This window comes from Oncorhynchus mykiss, chromosome 5, assembly GCF_057628025.1.
Source record: "Oncorhynchus mykiss isolate SJ-2025 chromosome 5, ASM5762802v1, whole genome shotgun sequence".
Classification (NCBI taxonomy): domain Eukaryota; kingdom Metazoa; phylum Chordata; class Actinopteri; order Salmoniformes; family Salmonidae; genus Oncorhynchus; species Oncorhynchus mykiss.
In genome coordinates this window covers 98072937-98089249 of record NC_143026.1, presented here as the reverse complement: position 1 = coordinate 98089249, position 16313 = coordinate 98072937, and the positions used below count along the sequence as shown (strand labels likewise).

The following is a 16313-nucleotide window of genomic DNA, read 5'->3' as shown; positions in this document are numbered from 1 at the left end:
ACTTTGCATCTGAAACAAACTGTTGACAGACAGACATTTTTAGGCTACTATACTTTCATTTTATTGATTAGGAATTATGTATAGCTTTATCGATATATCTCAGATTTTAATCTTCAGACAACATTCGAGGATGACATTGGGGGCGATATAGTGATTGACGAACATAACAGCCTTGGCTGAAGATATTTTGAACCTAGACAGCCAAACACGGCCATGATGTAAAGCATGACCCAGAGTAGGCGGGAATAACCGAGTTTATTGACCAATGAAAAATCGTAAAAGCGCCCAGAGTCCAATGGTAAATGTAGTTGTCGTTTCACAACTGCTTGGGGTTTACAACAGGAGCAGTAGACGGGTATTCATTCACTGTGAATACCAAACTAACAGACTGTGTATTGAGTGAGAGTGCATCAGTACCCCTTGAAGAATTGAACTATCAGTGAAAGGTAAGTCGTCTCCGGCATGATATTGTTTGACTTTTAATATACATATTTAAAACTATCCGCCTGTTTCTACCGCTGACATAAAGTCCAAATATAACGTTACTCCGTTATGTTGGCCAAGGCAGCACAAATGCACCTCCATAACCAAAGTCATAAACCCCGCCCATTTATACAATTTATCCTCTTAAAATTGGATTTGAACCTAACAGTAACCACACTGCTAACCTTAAATTAAGACCAAAAAGCAAATTTCTGTAGCCAATTTAGACTTTGTGGCTGTGAGTCTGACTTTGTGGCTATGGAAGCTAGTGGAAACCAGGTAGTGGCCGGTGGGGGAGAGACTATACGGTCACGCTTGGAGTTGGGACGGACGGATTTCAATCTGTCCCCACGAGCTCATTCAATTATTTATGCTAATTTATGCTTGTGACTCGAAACTTAAGCGAGGGTTTCAAACGTGCAGTGACGATTTTAACATGTCAATATTGGTGGTGCAAACTCAACCATAAAAAAAAATGCATGCCACAAAGCCACCACAAAATATGTATTATTTTATTAGGCCTATGTGGTCTAAAAAGGATCCACTTTTATAGATGATATACCGACTCACAGACAGCGCATTGCGCAAAACAACCCTTGCAATATCAACTGTAATTACATGGGTCTATTACAGTAGCCTACTGAACTTTTTGTTAAATATATTTGAATGGGAAGAGACTTTCACTGGCAAACATGATTACAGATCCAACAACATTATATAGGATCCCCTCCACGTGAAGAAAGTAAGCGAAACAATGAAATCATTTCACTGCTTAAAATTATGAATAAGATACTAATGAGACCTAAATAAGCAATATCACAATTGAGATGTACAAACTATGGCATAAGGAAACGAGTGGATACGAGGCAAGCCGTAATTTCGATTTAAGACATTCATGAGCAAGTAGTCGCTATAATTATTTGTTCAGCACTTTTTGAAATGTAGAGACAGAATTCAGAACATGGGGCGTTCTAACAGTATTCTCCCTGCACAAGTCAGAACCATATGATAAATAATGGCAACATATCATGGCGGCATATCATTGTTTTGCTTGCTTACTTAAATACTGTGCAGCCGTATTCATCAACCTGGCCAAGGCTTTCGACTCTGTCAATCGCCACATTCTTATCGGCAGACTCAACAGCCTTGGTTTCTTATTAAATGACTGCCTCGCCTGGTTCACCAACTACTTCTCAGACAGAGTTCAGTGTGTCAAATAGGAGGGTCTGTTGTCCGGACCTCTATGGCAGTCTCTATGGGGGTAACACAGGGTTAAAATCTCGGGCCGACTCGCTTCTCTGTATACATCAATGATGTCGCTCTTGCTGCTGGTGATTCTCTGATCCACCTCTACGCAGACAACACCATTCTGTATACTTCTGGCCCTTCTTTGGACACTGTGTTAAGTAACCTCCTGACAAGCTTCAATGCCATACAACTCTCCTTCCGTGGCCTCCCAACTGCTTTTAAATGCAAGTAAAACTAAATGCACGCTCTAGAACTGATTGCTGCCCGCACCTGCCAGCCCGTCCAGCATCACTACTCTGGACGGTTCGGACTTAGAATATGTGGACAATTACAAATACCTAGGTGTCTGGTTAGACTGTAAACTCTCCTTCCAGACTCACATTAAGCATCTCCAATCCAAAATTAAATCTCCAATCGGCTTCCTATTTTACAACAAAGCATCCTCTTCACTCATGCTGCCAAACATACCCTGCATAAAACTGACTATCATACCAATCCTTGACTTCGGCGATGTCATTTACAAAATAGCCTCCAACACTCTACTCTGCAAATTGGATGCAGTCTATCACAGTGCCATCCGTTTGGTCACCAAAGCCCCATATACTACCCACCACTGCGACCTGTATGCTCTCATTGGCTGGCCCTCGCTTCATATTCATTTGCCAACCCACTGGCTCCAGGTCATCTATAAGTCTTTGCTAGGTAAAGTCCCGCCTTATCTCAGCTCACTGGTCACCATAGCAGCACCCACCCGTGGCACGCATTCCAGCAGGTATATCTCACTGGTCACCCCCAAATCCAATTCCCCCTTTGGCCGCTATCCTCTCCTCCCTGTCTCCACTAATATCCCTCCTTCTCTCCTCCCTGTCTCCACTAATATCCCTCCTTCTCTCCTCCCTGTCTCCACTAATATCCCTCCTTCTCTCCTCCCTGTCTCCACTAATATCCCTCCTTCTCTCCTCCTTGTCTCCACTAATATCCCTCCTTTCTCCTCCCTGTCTCCACTAATATCCCTCCTTCTCTCCTCCCTGTCTCCACTAATATCCCTCCTTTCTCCTCCCTGTCTCCACTAATATCCCTCCTTCTCTCCTCCCTGTCTCCACTAATATACCTCCTTCTCTCCTCCCTGTCTCCACTAATATACCTCCTTCTCTCCTCCCTGTCTCCACTAATATACCTCCTTCTCTCCTCCCTGTCTCCATTAATATCCCTCCTTCTCTCCTCCCTGTCTCCACTAATATCCCTCCTTCTCTCCTCTCCTCCCTGTCTCCACTAATATCCCTCCTTCTCTCCTCTCTTCCAGATGCAGTTCATGCTGCTGTTCAGTAGGCAGGGGAAGCTGCGTCTCCAGAAGTGGTATGTTCCTCTGTCTGATAAGGAGAAGAAGAAGATTACCAGAGAGCTGGTCCAGACGGTTCTGGCTAGGAAACCAAAGATGTGTTCATTTCTGGAGTGGAGAGACCTCAAGGTTGTTTACAAGAGGTGAGTAGTGATAGAGCTCAAGCACGTTGTTCTCTACAGTTGAAGTTGGAAATTTACATACACTTAGGTTGGAGTCATTAAAACACGTTTTTCAATCACTCCACAAATGTCTTGTTAACAAACTATAGTTTTGGCAAGTTGGTTAGGACATCTACTTTGTGCATGACACAAGTCATTTTTCCAACAATTGTTTACAGACAGATTATTTAATTTATAATTCACTGTATCACAAGTCCAGTGGGTCAGAAGTTTACATACATTAAGTTGACTGTGCCTTTAAACAGCTTGTAAAATTCCAGAAAATGTAATGGCTTTAGAAGCTTTTGATTGGCTAATTGACATCATTTGAGTCAATTGGTGTACCTGTGGATGTATTTCAAGGCCTACCTTCAAACTCAGTGCCTCTTTGCTTGACATCATGGGAAAATCAAAAGAAATCAGCCAAGACCTCCAAAAAATTGTAGACCTCCACAAGTCTGGTTCATTCTTGGGAGCAATTTCCAAACGCCTGAAGATACCTTGTTCATCTGTACAATCAATAGTACGCAAGTATAAACACCAAGGGACGACGTGGCTATCATACCGCTCAGGAAGGAGACACGTTCTGTCTCCTAGAGATGAACGTACTTTGGTGTGAAAAGTGCAAAACAATCCCAGAACAACCACAAAGGACCTTATGAAGATGCTGGAGGAAACAGGTACAAAAGTATCTATATCCACAGTAAAACAAGTCCTATATCGACATAACCTGAAAGGCCGCTCAGCAAGGAAGAAGCGACTGCTCCAAAACCACCATAAAAAAGCCAAATGTCCTCTGGTCTGATGAAACAAAAATAGAACTGTTTGGCCATAATGACCATCATTATGTTTGTAGGAATGTTTGTAGGAATAATGTTTGTTGGAAAATTGGGAATAATGGGGAGGATTACAAGCCTCAGCATCATGTTGTGGGGATGCTTTGCTGCAGAAGCGACTTGTGCACTTTGCAAAATAGATGGCATCATGAGGAGGAATATTATGTGGATATATTGAAGCAACATCTCAAGACATCAGTCAGGAAGTTAAAGCTTGGTCACAAATGGGACTTCCCAATGGACAATGACCCCAAGCATACTTCCAAAGTTGTGTCAAAATGGCTTAGTCAGGGTATTGGAGGTTTTGGAGTGGCCATCACAAAGCTCTGACCTCAAGTTTGTAGAAAATGTGTGGGCTGAACTGCAAAAGCGTGTGCGAGCAAGGAGGCCTACAAACCTGACTCAGTTACACCAGCTCTGCTGGTTGTGGGAAGCTTGTGGGAGGCTACCCAGAACGTTTGACCCAAGTTAAACAATTTAAAGGCAATGCTACCAAATACTAATTGAGTGTATGTAAACTTCTGACCCACTGGGAATGTGATAATAGCTGAAAAAAATAATTCTCTACTATTATTCTGATATTTCACAATCATAAAATAAAGTGGTGATCGAACTGACCTAAGACAGGGAATTTTTACTAGGATTAAATGTCAGGAATTGTGAAAAACTGAGTTTAAATGTATATGACTAAGGTGTATGTAAACTTCCGACTTCAATTGAATATAGTGCACTACTTTTGGCTTTGGTCAAACGTAGTGCACTATATAGGGAATAGGATGGTATTTGGGAAGCAAGCCATCCCCCAACAGGTTGCCATCCTTATCACTGTCAGAAAAGTATCTTCGGATCAGGATTTATTTGGGCTTAATTTGTTGTGCCGTACATACACACGTATTACTTCATAATGAATTAGAGCTGGGCGGTGTCCTGATTTCCATACCGTCATAGCGTTTCTGTACCACCCGAGGGTATACGGTATTACCTGCAGTGTACAAGAGCTGTTATTTATTTATTTTTTTATGCTAACAAAGTACTAGCGAATTCCCATAGAGCAGTTAATCCCAGGCAATGCTGTCGGGGGTACGCCAAATAAAAATGTGATTCACATAAAAATATCATTTTTCAAACAGTGCATTTATATTTTCCAATGGGGATATACATTTGGGTGAGTTTTTTTTCTTTCTCACCTGAGTAGCCTCGTTTCACTGCCAAAAATCTAATTAAACCATCTAGTGTTCAGCGAAATAACAACACAATGTCAAATACAGTTAGTCAAATAATTAACATCCAATCACATTAAGCATTACTCTCTTGCGGGAAACCTTCACTCTTGTGCGGACATTGACTACACCGCTCTCATCTCGTGCGCGAGTGTTGCAAAATAAATGTAGTAATCTATATTATTCAATTATTGCGCGCGCGCCAATGAGCGTCTGCGTTGCCAAGGGCTAAAATAAAATTAAGTTATATTTCTGACGCAGATCACGCTGCAAGTCCTGCCTCTCCCATCACCTCATTGGTTTATAGAAGCAGGTACCCACGTGCCATCTCCTCATTGGTTATACCCACGTGAGTGACTTAAAGACGAATGAGGTCAGTGGCGGTAATGCACCTAATTTATGAAAGTTGCCAATCACAATATAAAGTCAAGAGAAGAAAAAGCCTAGAAGGAGGAGAGATGACTAGAAATTATTCGGTTGACTGTTTTATGTGTGGCTTAATTGTCGGAGTAGAGGACCTTGTGCACTTCAGGTAAAATAACAACTCAATGTTTATGTCCCAGGACAAATTAGCTAGCAACAGCAAGCTAGCTAAATAGAACAAATTAGATAGCAAGTGCAAGCTAGCTAGCTAAATTGCCATAAAGGTTTAATGCTTTTCGACCTGTCCCCAAATAAATGTAATTGGTTCAGAGTTTGTTTTGATATTTTAACCTGCCATGATCGCGTTTGGTGTGGGGGGACAAAATACTTTTATTCATAATGGCGCACGCGCGCAGTCGTTTTAGGTTCCGTTTTGGAAACGAAACATGACAATTTGAAAAGTAAGCCACTGGAGTTTTTTGAGCGAGATTAAAGACGACTTTTGAGTAGTAAGACATGTATAAAAGCAACAGATACCATTAATAAGAAGGGGCTGGAAGCGTCTTATATGGTGAGCTACCGAGTGGCTAGGACAGGCAAGCCCCATACTATTGTGGAGGACTTAATTATTTCTGCTGCTGCGGATATGGCAGGGACAATGTTGGGGGAAAAGGCCCAAAAAACTATACAGACAATGCCTTCATCAAACAACACTGTTTCACAATGCATCAGTGACATGGCAGGAGATGTTTTGAAACAATTCGCATACAAGGCAGGGAATTCTATGCGTTACAGCTGGATGAGTCAACAGACGTGGTGGCGGGCCTGGCACAGCTCCTGGTATATGCCCGTTACGTTTATGGGGGGTCAATTAAGGAAGACATCCTCTTCTGCAAACCACTGGAAACCAGGACAACAGGAGAGGATATTTTTTAAGTATTGGACAGCTTTGTGACATCAAATGGACTTTGGTGTTCAAGATGTGTTGGTATCTGTACTGATGGCACAAAAGACATGACAGGGAGATATAGTGGAGTGGTAACACGCGTGCAAGCTGTTGCTCCCGACGCCACTTGGGCACACTGCAGCATCCACTGAGAGGCTCTTGCTGCCAAGGGAATACCTGCCAGCTTGAAAGACGTTTTGGACACTACAGTGAAAATTGTTAACTTTTATTAAAGCAAGGCCCCTGAACTCTCGTGTATTTTCTGCATTATGCAATGATAAGGGAAGCAACCATGTAACGCTTTTATAACATATAGAAGAGCGCTGGTTTTCAAGGGGCAAAGTATTGACACGTTTTTTTAAATTGAGAGACAAGTTTTAAGTTTTCTTTACTGACCATAATTTTCTCTTGTCTGACCACTTGCACGATGACGAGTTTCTCACATGACTGGCCTATCTGGGTGATGTTTTTTCTCGCCTGAATGATCTGAATCTAGGATTACAGGGACTCTCCGCAACTACATTCAATATGCGTGACAAAGTTGAGGCTATGATTAAGAAGTTGGAGCTCTTTTCTGTCTGCATTAACAAAGACAACACAAAGGTCTTTCATTCATTGTATGATTTTTTTGTGTGCAAATAAACTCAAGCTTACGGACAATGTCAAATGCGATATAGCGAAGCACCTGACTGAGTTGGGTGTGCAATTACGCAGGTACTTTCCCGAAACGGACGACACAAACAACTGGATTCGTTATCCCTTTCATGTCCTGCCTCCAGTTCACTTACCGATATCTGAACAAGAGAGCCTCATTGAAATTGCAATAAGCTGTTCTGTGAAAATTTACTTTAATCAGAAGCCACTGCCAGATTTCTGGATAGGGCTGCGCTCAGAGTATCCTGCCTTGGCAAATAATGCTGTTAACATCTCTGGGATATGTGGGACGCTAGCGGAAAATGCAGAGCGCCAAATTCAAATAAATTACTATAAAAATCAAACTTTCATTAAATCACACACAATGTAAGATAGCAAATTAAAGCTACACTTGTTGTGAATATTTTGTGACTACAAAATATCTCAAAAGTTACCTGTAAACTTTGCCAAAACATTTCAAACTATTTTTGTAATACAACTTTAGGTATTTTTTTAACGTAAATAATCGATCAAATTGAAGACGGGATGATCTGTGTTCAATACAGGAGGAAAACAAACTGTAGCCAGCTTTCTGGTCACGCGCCTCTATCTAACAGTAACACATGAAGTGACCCTCGTTCAAGATGGCCGTACTTCTTCATTACACAAAGGAATAACCTCAACCAATTTCTAAAGACCGTTGCCATCCAGTGGAAGCGATAGGAACTGCAAGAAGGTCCCTTAGAAATCTGGATTCCCAATGAAAACACATTGAAAAGAGAGTGACCTAAAAAAAAAAAAACTCTCTGAATGGTTTGTCCTCTTGGTTTCACCTGCTAAATAGGTTCTGTTATACTCACAGACATGATTCAAACAGTTTTAGAAACTTCAGAGTTTATCTTATCTTCTGGGGATGAGTAGCAGGCAGTTGAATTTGGGCATGCATTTCATCCGGACGTGAAAATACTGCCCCCTGTCACCAAGAAGTTAAGACACTGATGCCCTTTGCAACCACGTAGCTATGTGGGAGTGGATTCTCGGCCCTCACTAGCATGAAAACCAAATACAGGCACAGACTGTGTGTGGAAAAATATTTAAGACAGACTCTCTCCAATGCAAAGTTATACAGAGTTATGTGCATCCTTTCAAGCACAACCATGTCATTAACCTGTGGCGAGTTATTCACAATTTTTGATGAACAAATAAGGTTTTATATGTAAGATTGTTAAATAAAGATCGAAATTGTTGATTATTATTATTTGTGCCCTGGTCCTATAAGAGCTCTTTGTCACTTCCCAGGAGCCGGGTTGTGACGACAACTCACACTCATTCTTATGTTTAATATATGTATAATTGATAAGAGGGAGTAGTTCTACTGAAACATTGATAAGAGGGAGTAGTTCTACTGAAAGATTGATAAGAGGGAGTAGTTCTACTGAAAGATTGATAAGAGGGAGTAGTTCTGAAACATTGATAAGAGGAAGCAGGTCTACTGAAACATTGATAAGAGGGAGCAGGTCTACTGAAACAGTAGTAAGAGGGAGCAGGTCTACTGAAACATTGATAAGAGGGAGCAGGTCTACTGAAACATTGATAAGAGGGAGCAGGTCTACTGAAACATTGATAAGAGGGAGCAGGTCTACTGAAACATTGATAAGAGGGAGCAGGTCTACTGAAACATTGATAAGAGGGAGCAGGTCTACTGAAACATTGATAAGAGGGAGCAGGTCTACTGAAACATTGATAAGAGGGAGCAGGTCTACTGAAACATTGATAAGAGGGAGCAGGTCTACTGAAACATTGATAAGAGGGAGCAGGTCTACTGAAACATTGATAAGAGGGAGCAGGTCTACTGAAACATTGATAAGAGGGAGCAGGTCTACTGAAACATTGATAAGAGGGAGCAGGTCTACTGAAACATTGATAAGAGGGAGCAGGTCTACTGAAACATTAAGATGGGGTAGGTCTACTGAAACATTAAGATGGGGTAGGTCTACTGAAACATTAAGATGGGGTAGGTCTACTGAAACATTAAGATGGGGTAGGTCTACTGAAACATTAAGATGGGGTAGGTCTACTGAAACATTAAGATGGGGTAGGTCTACTGAAACATTGTTAAGATGGGGTAGGTCTACTGAAACATTGTTAAGAGGGAGCAGGTCTACTGAAACATTGATAAGAGGGAGCAGGTCTACTGAAACATTGATAAGAGGGAGCAGGTCTACTGAAACATTGATAAGAGGGAGTAAGATCAGTTAAGATGGAGATTAAAATATTTACTAAACATTATCAAAAAAATTATAAAAAGTAACACTGAAATAACAATAACGAGGCTGTATACAGAGGGTACCGTTACCGAGTCAGTGTGTGGGGGTATAGGTTAGTCAAGGTAATTTGTACATGTAGGTAGTGGTAAAGTGACTATGCATAGATAATAAACAGAGAGTAGCAGGCAGCAGTGTAAAAACAAAGGGATAGGGGGTCAATGTAAATAGTCCGGGTGGCCATTTATTTAATTGTTCAGCAGTCTTATGACTTGGGGATAGAAGCTTTTAAGAAGCCTTTTGGACCTTGACTTGGCACTCTGGTACCACTTGCCGTGTGGTAGCAGACAGAACCGTCTGTGACCTGGGTGACTGGAGTCTTTGACAATTTTTTGGGCCTTCCTCTGACACAGCCTAGTATATAGGTCCTTGATGTCAGGAAGCTTGGTCCCAGTGATGTACTGGGCCGTACGCACTACCCTCTTTAGCGCCACCACGATCAGCTCCTTTGTCTTGCTCACGTTGAGGGAGACAGTGCCAGTTCTCTGTCTCATCGTTGTCGGTGATCACTGTTGTGTTGTCAGCAAACTTAATGATGGTGTTGGAGTCGTGCTTGGCCACGCAGTTGTGGGTGAACAGGGAGTACAGGAGGAGACTAAGCACGCACCCCTGAGGGGCCACCATGTTGAGGATCAGCGTGGCAGATGTGTTGTTGCATAACCTTATCCACTGGGGGCCCGTCAGGAAGTCCAGGATCCAGTTGCAGAGGGCGGTGTTTAGTCCCAGGGTCCTTAGCTTAGTGATGAGCTTTGTGGGCGCTATGGTGTTGAACGCTAAGCTGTAGTCAATGAACAGCATTCTCACATAGGTGTTCCTTTTGTCCAGGTGGGAAAGGGAATTGTGGAGTGCTATTGAGATTGCATCATCTGTGGATCTGTTTGGGCAGTATACGAAATGGAGTGGGTCTAGGGTTTCTGGGATGATCGTGTTGATGTGAGCCATGACCAGCCTTTCAAAGCACTTCATGGCTACCTACATGAGTGCTACGGGTCAGTAGTCATTTAGGTAGGTTACCTTAGTGTTCTTGGGCCCAGGGACTATGGTGGTTTGATTGAAACATGTCGGTATTACAGACTCGGTCAGGGAGAGGTTGAAAATGTCAGTGAAGACATTTGCCAGTTGGTCCGCGCATGCTCTGATTGCACATCCTGGTAATCTGGCTGTCCCCGTGTACTTGTGAATGTTGACCTGTTTAAAGGTCTTGATCACATCGGCTACGGAGTGTGATAACACAGTGGACCGGAACAGCTGGTGCTCTCATGCATGCTTCAGTGTTGCTTCCCTGTAAAACGAGCATAAAAGGCATTTAGCTCGTCTGGTAGGCTCACGTCACTGGGCAGGTCACCGCTGGGTTTCCCTTTGGTAGTCTGTAATAGTTTTCAAGCCCTGCCACTTCCAACGAGCGTCAGAGCCGGTGTTGTAGGTTTGATGGTTTGTCTGAGGGTATAGCGTCCAGATTAGTGTCCCGCTCCTTGAAAGCGTCAGCTCTAGCCTTTAGGTTGGTGCGGATGTTGCCTGTAATCCATGGCTTCCAGTTGGGATATTTACATATTGTCGCTGTGGGGACGACGCTGTCGATGCACTTATTGATTAAGCCGGTGACTGAGATGGTACACTCCTCAATGTCATTGGATGAATCCCAGAACTTATTACAGTCTGTGCTAGCAAAACAGGCCTATAGCGTAGCATCCGCTTCATCTGACCACTTACGTATTGAGCGAGTCACTGGTACTTCCTGCTTTAGTTTTAGCTTGTAAGCAGGAATCTGGAGGATACAATTATGGTGAGATTTGCCAAATGGAGGGAGAGGGAGAGCTGTGTATGCGTCTCTGTGTGTGGAGTAAAAGTGGTCTAGAGTTTTTTTTTCCTCTGGTTGCACGTGACATGCTGGTAGAAATGAGGTAAAGCGGATTTAAGTTTGCCTGCATTAAAGTCGCCGGCCACTAGGAGCGCCGCTTCTGGATGAGCATTTTCTTGTTTGCTTATGGCCTTCTACAGCTCGCTGAGTGCGGTCTTAGTACCAGCATCGGCTTGTGGTGGTAAATAGACGGCTACGAATAATATAGATAAACTCTCTTGGTAGATAGTGTGGTCTACAGCTTATCATGAGGTACTCTACGTTAGGTGAGTACTACCCCGAGACTTCTTTAATATTAGACATTGCACACCAGCTGTTATTTACAAATAGACACACACCTCCACCCCTTGTCTTACCAGACGTAGCTGCTCAATGCATGGAAAACCTAGCCAGCTATATATTCTCTGTGTCTTCGTTCAGCCACGACTTGGTGAAACATAATACATTACAGTTTTTAATGTCCCGTTGGATAGTCTCGATCATAGATCATCCAGTTTATTTTCCAGTGATTGCACGTTGGCCAATAGAACGGATGGTAAAGGTGGTTTACCCACTCGCTGACGAATTCTCAAAAGGCACCCCGACTCTTTATTTCTGTCTTTTCTTCATGCGGAGGACGGGGATTTGGGCCTGGTCTTGGGGAAACAGTATATCCTTCGCATTAACAAAAAAAATCTTCGGCCAGTTTGAGGTGAGTAATCGCTGTTCTGATATCCAGAAGGTATTTTCGGTCAAAAGAGACGGTAGCAGCAACACTACAGTGGGGCAAAAAAGTATTTTGTCAGCCACCAATTGTGCAAGTTCCCCACTTAAAAAGATGAGAGAGGCCTGTAATTTTCATCATATGTACACTTCAACTATGACAGACAAAATGAGAAAAAAAAATCCAGAAAATCACATTGTAGGATTTTTAATGAATTTATTTGCAAATTATGGTGGAAAATAAGTATTTGGTCACCAACAAACAAGCAAGATTTCTGGCTCTCACAGACCTGTAACTTCTTCTTTAAGAGCATCCTCTGTCCTCCACTCGTTACCTGTATTAATGGCACCTGTTTGAACTTGTTATCAGTGTAAAAGACACCTGTCCACAACCTCAAACAGTTTTACGGAGCCCGTAAAATGGCGGCTATCCCCTCCGGCGACATTATGTAAAATACCAGTTTAAAGTTTAAAATACTACATTAAAGTCCCATCCAAAAGACGGCACCTTACACAGGGCGATATCCCCAATCACTACCCAGAGGTATTGGAATAAAAACATTTAGACCAGAGGAAAGAGTGCCTCTTACTGGCCCTCCACTTCCAGCAGCATCTGGGACCGACCAGGACCGACCCTGCTTAGCTTCAGAGGCAAGTCAGCAGTGGAATGCAGGGTGGTATGCTGCTGGTAGGCATACGGTGCATCCGGAAAGTATTCAGACCCCTTGACTTTTTCAACATTTTGTTAGGTTACAGTGTTGTTCTAAAAATAGATTAAATAAAACATTTTTCCTCATCAATCTATACACAATACACCATAATGACTAAAGTGAAAACAGGTTGTAATTTATTTTTGCAAATGTACACTACCGGTCAAAAGTTTTACAACTCATTCAAGGGCTTTTCTTTATTTTTACTATTTTCTAAATTGTAGAATAATAGTGAAGACATCAAAACTATGACATAACACATGTAGTAACACATGTAGGAATCATGTAGTAACCAAAAAAGTGTTAAACAAATCAAAATATATTTAATATTTGCGATTCTTCAAATAGGTCTTGATGACAGCTTTGCACACTCTTGGCATTGTCTCAACCAGATTCATAAGGTTCTCACCTGGAATGCATTTCAATTAACAGGTGTGCCTTGTTGAAAGTGAATTTGTGGAATTTCTTTCCTTCTTAATGTGTTTAAGCCAATCAGTTGTGTTGTGATAAGGTAAGGGGGTGGGGGGGTATACAGAAGATAGCCCTATTTGGTAAAAGACTAAGTCCATATTATTGCAAGAACAGCTCAAATAAGCAAAGAGAAATGACAGTCCATCATTACTTTTAGACATGAAGGTCAGTCAATACGGAAAGTTTCAAGAACTTTGAAAGTTTCTTCAAGTGCAGTCGCAAAAACCATCAAGCGCTATGATGAAACTCGCATGAGTTCTCTCATGAGGACTGCCACAGGAAAGGAAGACCCAGAGTGACCTCTGCTGCAGAGGATAAGTTCATTAGACTTAACAGCATCAGAAATTACAGACCAAATAAATGCTTCACAGAGTTCAAGTAACATACATCTCAACATCAACTGTTCTGAGGAGACTGAGTGAATCAGGCCTTCATGGTCGAATTGCTGCAAAGAAACCACTACTAAAGGACACCAATAAGAAGAAGAGACTCACCTGCATGAAGAAACATGAGCAATGAACATTAATTAGATCGGTGGAAATTTGTCCTCTGGTCTGGAGTCCAAATTGGATTTTTTTATATTTTTTTGGTTTCAACTGCCGTGTCATTGTGAGACGCGGTGTGGGTGAACGGATGATCTCTGCACGTGTATTTCTCACCGTAAAGCATGGAGGAGGAGGTGTTATGATGTAGGGGTGCTTTGCTGGTGACACTACCTGTGATTTATTTAGAAATCAAGGCACACTTAACCAGCATGGCTACCACAGCATTCTGCAGTGATACACCATCCCATCGGGTTTGCCCTTAGTGGGACTATAATTTGTTTTTCAACAGGACAATGACCCAACACACCTCCAGGCTGTGTACGGGCTATTTTACCAAGCAGGAGCGTGATGGAGTGCTGCATCAGATGACCTGGCCTCAACAATCACCCAATTGAGATGGTTTGGGATGAGTCGGACCACAGAGTGAAGGAAAAGCATCCAACAAGTGCTCAGCATATGTGGGAACTCCTTCAAGACTGTTGGAAAAACATTCCAGGTGAAGCTGGTTGAGAGTGTGCAAAGCTGTCATCAAGGCAAAATGAGGGTATTTGAAGAATCTCAAAAATAAAATATATATTTTGATTTAATTAACTTTTTTGGTTATGATTCCATATGTGTTATTTCATAGTTTTGATTATTCTACACACATTCAAAACAACGCAGGAGTGGCTTCGGGACAAGTCTCTGAATGCTGATGAGAGAGGAGAGGATAGGCAGAGGGGAGAAGAGGCAGAGGGGGGGAGAAATAGAGGCAGGGGAGAGGCAGAGGATAGGGGAGGGGGAGAGGGCAGATGAGAGGCAGATGAAAGTAGGGGAGAGGCAGAGGAGAGGCAGATGAAGGGAGAGGAGAGGAGTCTAATGAAAGGAGAGTCCGATAAAAGGAGAGGCAGAGGGAGGAGTGACAGAGAGGCAGAGGGGAGAGCAGAGGGAAGGGGGAGGAGAGGAGAACAGGAGTGGAGGGGGAGAGGCAGATGAAAGGAGGGGAGAGGCAGAGGAGAGGCAGATGAAGGGAGAGGAGAGGAATCCGATGAAAGGAGAGTCCGATGAAAGGAGAGGCAGAGGGAGGAGAGGCAGAGGAGGGGAGAGCAGAGGGAAGGGGGAGGAGAGAGGAGAGGAGAACGGGAGTGGAGAGGGGGAGAGGCAGATGAGGAGAGGGGAGAGGCAGATGAAGGGAGAGGAGAGGCAGATGAAAAGAGAGGCAGAGGAGGAAGGGAGAGTCAAATGAGAGAGAGGAGGGGAGGAGAGAGGAGGGGGAGGAGATGGGAGAGGAGAACAGGGGAGTGGAGAGGTAGAGGAGGAGGCAGAGGGGATGAGGAGAGGCAGAGGGGAGAGGGGAGGAGGACAGGGGAGTAGAGAGGGAGGTGAGGGGAGTGGCAGAGCAGAGGAGTGGAGGAGAGGGGAAGGGAGAGGCAGAGGAGAGTGGGAGGAGAGGAGAGAGTGACAGAGAGCTTTGCCAACAGTGCCATACCAACTCCATCCCTCTCTCACCTCCTCCATCTCGACAGACTCAGCTCTGTCCTGTTCCTCATGCTCCCATGTTGTTATTCTGTTTCTGCTGTGCCATCGATGACCAGGACACCAAGCTGTGAGTGTTATTAACAGGTGTGTGTGTGGGGGGTTTCAGGTATGCCAGCCTGTATTTCTGCTGTGCCATAGAGAACCAGGACAACGAGCTGATCACACTAGAGATCATCCACAGATATGTGGAACTACTGGATAAGTACTTTGGCAGTGTACGTATCCATCTATTCTCTACTCTTTATTCTCTACTCCCTATTTCCTACTCCCTATTTCCTACTCCATATTCCCTACTCCCTATTTCCTACTCCCTATTCCCTACTCCCTACTCCCTATTTCCTACTCCCTATTCCCTACTCCCTATTTCCTACTCCCTATTCTCTACTCCCTACGCTCTATTCCCTACTCTCTACTCCCTATTCCATATTCTCTACTCCCTATTCCATATTCCCTACTTCCTACTCTCTATTACCTACTCTCTATTACCTACTCTCTATTACCTACTCTCTATTACCTACTCTCTATTCCCTACTCCCTACTCTCTATTCCCTACTCTCTATTCCATATTCCCTACTCTCTATCCCCTACTCTTTATTCCCTACTCTCTATTCCCTACTCTCTAATGATTATAACAGTGATTCTGATCCAACCATTAATGCATACATTGTTGTGCCCCTGGCCTGAGAGGATGGAAGTTCAATATGTAGCTAGATGTAGAAGGCTAATGTCAACTAGCTAACGTGGCCCATGAAAGGAAGTTAGGCTAGCGAGGACTGTATGACAGTCACAGACCGTTTTGTCAACATTGGCGTATCTAGGGTTATGTTAGTCAACATTTTTCTTCTACACACATTTATACATTTGACATTTTAGTTATTTAGTGGATGCTCTTATCCAGAGCCACTTGCAGACTGAGTGCACATGTTCATACCGGTCCCCCGTGGAAAAGTGGAGGC

General features: G+C 43.1%; 1 protein-coding gene across 2 annotated transcripts in view; it reads left to right on the top strand.

Annotated features, from left to right (window-relative positions):
* LOC110524909 (AP-1 complex subunit sigma-2) overlaps positions 1–16313 on the top strand; it is a 29373-nt gene continuing 13060 nt past the window's right edge. For both annotated transcript variants that reach the window (XM_036979026.2, XM_021604873.3), the window contains exons 1-3: positions 1–446; positions 3035–3213; positions 15464–15572. In XM_036979026.2, the coding sequence (XP_036834921.1) occupies positions 3035–3213; positions 15464–15572 (288 nt within the window). In that variant the 5' untranslated portion in view covers positions 1–446. The remainder of the gene's footprint in view (positions 447–3034; positions 3214–15463; positions 15573–16313) is intronic.